Here is a 7270-nt window from a genome sequence, read left to right as displayed (position 1 = left end):
TCAAACCTTATAGTGGTTTCAGTACATATTCTCAAACCCATGAGGAGTGGCTGTGAAAAACAAGAATAAATGGAAAAGGTATTTCAGGGAGTAAGAGATGCTGGGCAAAATACAGGGTTATATTAAAGAAGACCCTTTTCCAGAATTAAAAAATGAAATACACAGACTTGAGGGCCAACTGTTCCAGACACAAGATTGCAAGAGCCAAGACCCTACATTAGAAGCTTCTCATTTTCGAGAACAAACATAGCTGGGAACTATAAAGATCAAAGAATGGCCCTCCCAAACATTTCCCTACCATAATTCCTGGAATATGTTGCCTAATGTAGGGACTTTGCTGATGTACTTAAATTAAGGAATTTGAGATGGGGAGATTATCCTGGATTATCTGGGTGGCTCAATTTGATCACAAGGGTCCTTATAACTTTGAAGATGGAAGAAGGGGCTATAAGCCAAGAAATGCAAGTGGTCTAGAAACTGGAAAAAACAAACAAGAAAATGGATTCTCCTCTAGAGCCGTCAGAGGGGAGGCAGGAATGATGACACCCTGAATTAGCTCTGGGAAACCAATTTTGGACTTCTTACCTCTGAAATTGTTAAAGACAATAAATCTGAGTTTTAAGTCACTCACGTTTGTAATTTGTTACAACAGCAATAGAAAACAAAAACTTAGTGCCTACTTTATATCAAGTACTAGGTTGAAATGATTAAAAAGCTGGCCTTGATAAGTTTTACCCAAGCGAAGGGAGACATCTGTATGAAAGCAGTGTTTTGGCTGGTTTGATACCAAATCTGTAGAGTATTGGGGGCAGAATGTTGTCAGTCCTCCTTTACAGGTGGTTCTCAGACACCCCAAAAAGCTGACACATCCTAAGACATCCCTGTAGCACATATCACACTATTTGTATTATGTCTAGCTTACCAATAGATTGACACATGAAAGTATAGGCTCTTTTCCTTTGTATGACCCTGCTAGGTGCTCAAGTTACAATATATAGTAAATAGTATTTACTTAGTACTTTTGAGCCAGAACTGCTCTAAACACCTGACATCTTCATCAAAATCCTAGATTAGGCACGACTGTGTTCCCCATTTTGCTGATAAATTCATTGGCCCATGCTATTAAGTGAAGGGTGGATACAGACCCATTTTGGCTCCAGAGCCAGCATTCAATATAACCTACCACAAAGGAAGTTTCAAAGATAAGCAATATGAGGTAACACCTGCTAAAGATCAGTGAATGCAACAACTAAGCTTAATGACTTGAAAACCGGGGTGGTGTAAGATCTTACAATGCTGGAAGGTTGAAGGGCACAAATGTCAATTTACATATGTGAGGTGAATTTTTGTAGAAGCAGCTGGGTGGGGCCCAGACTTTCAAAAGTTGGTTAGCCTTCTAGGGGAGTCCCATATAGGTGACACCACCTTTTAGGAGGTAGGTTTTCTAAACACGGTGTTAACCTGAATTTCAATAGATTCTAACAGTTCACAAAAATTTTTCATACCCCCTTTATTCCTCACAATCCTGTGAAGCCAGACCAATAACCCTACCTTACTCTCTAGGAACCAACAGCAGAAATTATCACCCTGACAACATGCCTTCCTCTGTTTCCACTCTTTCAAACTTGCCTATGTTCCTTTATTCTGACGCAAGCGCTTTAGACTTTTCTACGGCAGTATTATGTCTGCAACTCCTCCCTACTCCCAAACTCTCACGCGTTTCCTCATTCTTTCGGCCTCTGGCCACACTTGGAACGTAATTTATATGGAGAATTGAACTTCCCAGACTGAAAACAGAAACATGTCCACAGAGGACATGTACTACCAATACACTGTTATCCTACATATTCCCACAGATGTTCCTATCCCTCACCAGCTTCAAAAGCTTTGCTTCTTTGGGTAATGTGCCCAGTCATGGGCTATAAACAAATGTACCACTAACTACTGATAGTGGGCATTTACTAAAACACCAAATTTCTTGCCTAACACTGGCACAGTGTGAAACATGTAACACTGAGTTTGCAAACTAAAGAACCTTCTAAATTTCCAGAATTCATTAACCATAAACTCACTAATCCAGGTAGTTTCTAAGACTACAGAATTTAAAGAAATCATTAAATGTATCTGTCTAGCAGCTTTCAAATATTAACTAGTAATGTTTCTGGTGCTCAAGTGTCAAAATTAACAGGGTACCTGTTTCATACTGCATCACACCACTGGCATAATCAAGGAGGACTACAAGAACTTTTTACATATACTTCGTATTATGTTCTATGCTGAAAACTATCAGTTCACTAATATAAGTGAGATACATACAATACACAGGAATGTTATTTATAAAATAACATAACTTTTCATGTTTTTGCTCACTAGTGCTGTAGGTACTCCAAAACAACTTGCAGCTACGGGCACCAACTTCATTTCTTCCTTTATAACATACACAATGTATAATGAAATTATTAAAATCTCACCCAAATATGTACAGAAGTTGCCAAACAAGAAAAAAACAAAAATGGAATGCAAAAGGAAAACATGTTCACACAGTACTTTATAGAAAAGCCAAAGCCTCAGAGAGGATACAATTTCAGCAACAGTATTTTTTATTTGTAAATTGAGTTTTTATTACCTTCCCTATAAATCACGCACAAAGGCCTATGAAAAGGCTTTCTTAGAACAGACTCATCTTGGCTAACTCAGTGGCACAATTCAAAAGTAAAAGATTAAGACATATTATTTGTACAGAAGAGTCTTTAGTAAACCCAAGGAATGTTTTCCACCAAGATACAAACTAGACCCTGGTTTTGCATGCAAAAACTGATGACTTTTAATTTTATCACACACCAAGATTTGCTTTAATAGTTAAGGGACAACAAAGTCAGGATAGCAAAAAGTCACCAAGACAACAGATTTCCATGAGAGTAGTCATTTATTAGCAGACCAGATTACAAAAATTATCATGGTAGATACCTGAAAAGGGGGGGAAAAAAAAGTCATTAAAGAAACCACCTTAATAGATTACAATTAACATAAATCAAGAAATTCTAAGAAAGTACTTCAGTTTCCATTCTTAAGAAAAAACCCCATCCTTTTTTCTTTCTTTCCTCCATAAATGTCCTCAAAAGGAGTAATCAAACCAGCTGTAATCAGATAAGATGACTAGCTTTTCCCCCATTAAAAATATTAGAACCCAACCCAACCCTTATCAATATTTACCCAAAAGTATGAGATTACCACCACTTTTATTATTAAGCAAACTTAATATCGAGACTTAGCTGCTCACCTTAGTTCATCCTTCTAATAAGCCTATTGATCTGGTCTTCCCTGTTGCCAGCATCTCCACCTTCTACAAAATGGGTGGTCTTTTTCTTCATTCCCCCTCGTGGAGAAGATAATTTGAAGGGCCATAAAAAGTTGTTTGCTTCTTTGAAACGTTTTCCAACAGTGTAGATCTCATGAATCAGATCCTCCATGCAGATGATGCCATATTTACCTGAGTATTGGAAGATAATTAAAATCATTAGCTGTTTTTACAGATTTTAGGATATTCAGCAAGGATAATTACAGGCTGTGAGACTTTACTATTTTTTTTTTAATTTTATTTATGTATTTGACAGAGAGAAACAGCGAGCGAGAGAGGGAACACAAGCAGGAGGAGTGGGAGAGGAAGAAGCAGGCTCCCAGCAGAGGAGCCTGATGTGGGGCTCGATCCCAGCCAAGCCGAAGGCAGACTTAACGACTGCATTACCCAGGCGCCCCAGGATGTGAGACTTTAAATCAAGAGTAAAGCAACAAAGAGGGAAATTCACAGCTGTATATAAAAGATGAGGCTTGAGCCAATGAAATCATAACTTATATTCTCCAAAGATTTGTGCATTGTAGAGAATATGGGAGGATTCATAAAATGAATGTAAGGCCACAAGATGCCAGACAATGTCAACTTTGTCTAATATTAAATTAGAACCTACCAAGAGATCGGGCAATCAATGTGTTATCTGTCAGGGCAATTCGCTTCTTGTTGATTTTGCCATAACCACGCTTGTAGATCAATTCATTCACCGACTTCAGGTTTGGGTACCTGAAATAGGAAAAAAAAAAGTCATAAATGACTGAACAATAGGGTTAGCATCATCAGAAAACCTAAAATCCATCTTGCTAACAGCCAGTTCAAAAGAACTCTTAGGAAAGGACATACTTACCCCCATGCTATATATGGTTCCACAATTCTTAGCATGTTAACTGAAGCCTTGTTGAGCTTAACAAAGGTGCCATTGAAGATCTGGCGAAGGCGAAGGAGCTGCAACACCTTTCGAACCTTTGGGCTCACACCATTGATACTGCAGTGGAAAAAAAAAGACAAAATTCACTTAGGTTTATCAGAATTTTTATTAAGAATAAAAAACTAACCATTACAAATTTTGTACAACACAAGTCCCACCTAAATAAAGAGGAATCTTCTCATGTTACAAAGACCACTGGCATTTTTCCTTTAGTTAGATACTTTAACATTTACAACTTCCTGGACCCCCCCGCCCTTTTTTTTTTTTTTTTTTACCTCTTGAGCATTTACTTTACTTATGAAGTTTGATTTTCAAAGCCAATGACATGTCTTATCTAATGCTGTCCAGATTTAACTATGTCCTGCAGTTTGTAGCAATGCCCTTTCAATGTGTGAAATTTAATTATGAAGTGATACTTTAATTCATTTTCAATAGGCTGGTTCTCAAATACCTGCCATTTGTAAAACTTTTGCCAGTTATATATTTAAAATTAAAAACTACAAAGACTTGATTTTACCCTAAAAAACTCATTGCTTCTGAGTTGGTGCAACACAATATAGCACATTTTCTGTAAGGAGTTCTTTCCTAGGGACCAATTTCAGCGTATTGTGGTCTGAATACCTTGTATAACAAATGTTCTGAGTAACAATTCAACATTGGAATCTATTTCTATTAGCTTAAGTAAAGACAGAATTTCTGTGGGTTTCTGGGTTGGTTTAGCTGCTCTTGCTTTGACCATAGCTACATCTGTGTTCTGTACACTGGCAACTTGCTGTCTTATTCACTGGCCCTTTTACCACCTCCTTGTTTTGTATGCATCTTTGTAAGAGCACTTATGAGCCTACACTTTAGCTTCTTTTGAAGATAATCTCCAGGACACTGAATTAAAATTCAAATACTCAATTAGAGAATGGATAGGGGCTTTGGGCACAGGACTTGCAACGAAACCATGAAAACACCACCCTCCATGTTCTGGCTATGCCCCAAATATCTTTATTCCAGTGTTTCAGAAGCAAAACCCCCAGAAGCAATGCGAAGTCTTGCTGAGACCATGTAGCTTTCCCTTCAAAACCAGAATGCAGTTAAAACTGAACTTACCCTCTGATCCTGATCACAAACGCCAATTTGGGTTCTGCAGGTACGTAAAAGTTGCCAGCTTTTCTTGCCATCCTCGCCATTCGAATTTCAGTTCTGTACATCTGCCTATATTCCTTGTGGTAATGCTTAGCTTTTTCATAGATAAGCTTCCTCCTTGCCTTTCGAAGCTGAAAACCAATGCCAGTTATTCATCTGATTTTTAGGTCCCAAGCACAATTAGCAACACCAATTCTATTTAAAACAAAAAAAAGTTCCCTTGAAACTTTTTCCTTGACACAGCATGCATTAATATTTCAACGTGCAGATACTACCTTCATTTAATATCACTTTAAAGAGCTAATAACCAAGCTCACTGGCACAGTGGGTGAAGTAAACAAGTCTTGCTGAGAAAGAACACCTATTTTCCAATCCAGCCACAAGGCCTTTGGAAAGTGCCTCAAAAGTTTACTTACCATCTTTTGAGCAAACTTCTTTCTCAGACGCTTAATCTTCAATTCTGCGAAATTCCTTCGCTTCTTCTTAAGGGTTTCTGGCACAGCAGGAACCTTCTTTTTCTTCTCTCTGACATTAGTGAACAGAACTTTATTAATGGTTCAAATAGCACACAGAACCACATTACTTCTAACCTGTACTGAGCACGCTTGGTCATTTAGCAGTACTGTTACCACTGGCTCTAAACATTTGTATCTTTAGCTGCTCTAGCATGCTGTGGTGGAAGGCGCAGATTGTAGGGGGTTTCTATGCCAGGAATCCTCGCTTTTTAACACGGACCCCTTCACTTAAATAGCAGTCAGAGACTACAATAAATTCACATCTAACGCACGATCAGCTCCGGGCTCCGATAATTAAAACATCTACAGCAAAGTTAACAAAACGTATAGACTGGGAAACTGCTGGAAGACACCATCCCTAGACTGAGGGAGGCTGAGTGTAAGGGGGTTTAGGATTCTCAGTAAAAAAATAAACTACCACCCTGATTCAGGTCTTAAGTTCCACATGCTAAAAGCAAAGGCCTGACGACAGGGACGACTGGAAAAATACCAACTAAGAATGAACCCAACTGAAACATTCTGCGCCTCCCTTGAAAGACAGGAATACCCACCGGTCCCGCACATATTCGGCTCTCACACCTCGTTCCCGGTTCCTCTCCAAAACCTCCGCCCCAAGGCCGCCTGCATCCCATCTTAGCCTGGCGCCCCCACCAGTGTCACAGAGCGTCACAAACACACAGACAAATGGGTAAAGGTACAGGCTACCGCCGGATAGAGGGAAAGTGAGACAAAGGATCTCTGGCTTCGCAGATGGAGAAGGATTCTCAAGCGGACGAAGAGCAACTTACTCTGCACCCTCCATGGTTCCAGCCGGAAAAAGAGGAAGTTAGCGCATGCGCGCTGTCCACTTAAAGACGACAAGAGCGAAGCCCCACAACTCATAGGTGTCCCAGGATAAGCCAGAAAAGAACTCCGAACTGAGAACTCGTCTTGCGGACGCAAAATTAAGTACTGCCTGATTCTGCCCATTATGACCAAGTTTCGGGTAAAATTCGTATGAGAAAAATGCATGCATTAATTAAGAGTCTTTAATCAGTATCACAAAAGCAAAGAGTGCTGACACCTTGACTACTCGGGGTCCTAGTCCCTAGGCTGCATTGACAGGGTACTTCTCGAATTCCACCCAGTAATGCTCGCAATTGACACGCCGCACTGGCGCGAACTACAAATCCCGGCATGCAGCACTTTCATTGCCCGCCCGGAGGGAGGGCAACGCTTGACTGGGACTGTAGGCAACCACTGCGGTGGTGATTTCAGCCGGGGAAAACGAGAGCCCTTCGGCCCACGTCCCAGAGGGCTAGCTGCGATTCTAAGTTGCTGCCAAGACCCGGCTTTTGACGGCCT

At 40.0% G+C, this 7270-nt stretch overlaps 1 protein-coding gene across 1 annotated transcript; it reads right to left on the bottom strand.

Moving 5' to 3' along the window:
- Positions 1–2907: 2907 nt before the first annotated feature.
- Positions 2908–6834, bottom strand: RPL7 (ribosomal protein L7). Its single transcript, XM_045810139.2, has 7 exons — positions 6715–6834; positions 5828–5936; positions 5376–5542; positions 4197–4334; positions 3966–4075; positions 3281–3490; positions 2908–2967 (listed from the first exon to the last, which is right to left on the bottom strand). The coding sequence occupies exons 1-6, from the start codon at positions 6726–6728 to the stop codon at positions 3282–3284; spliced, it is 747 nt and encodes a 248-aa protein (XP_045666095.1). The 5' UTR covers positions 6729–6834; the 3' UTR covers positions 2908–2967; position 3281.
- Between the last annotated feature and the right edge of the window lie 436 nt (positions 6835–7270).

This window comes from Ursus americanus, chromosome 9, assembly GCF_024610735.1.
Source record: "Ursus americanus isolate L20-20 chromosome 9, mUrsAme1.1.p, whole genome shotgun sequence".
In the NCBI taxonomy this organism is placed as follows: Eukaryota; Metazoa; Chordata; class Mammalia; order Carnivora; family Ursidae; genus Ursus; species Ursus americanus.
This window is presented reverse-complemented; position numbering and strand designations above follow the sequence as displayed.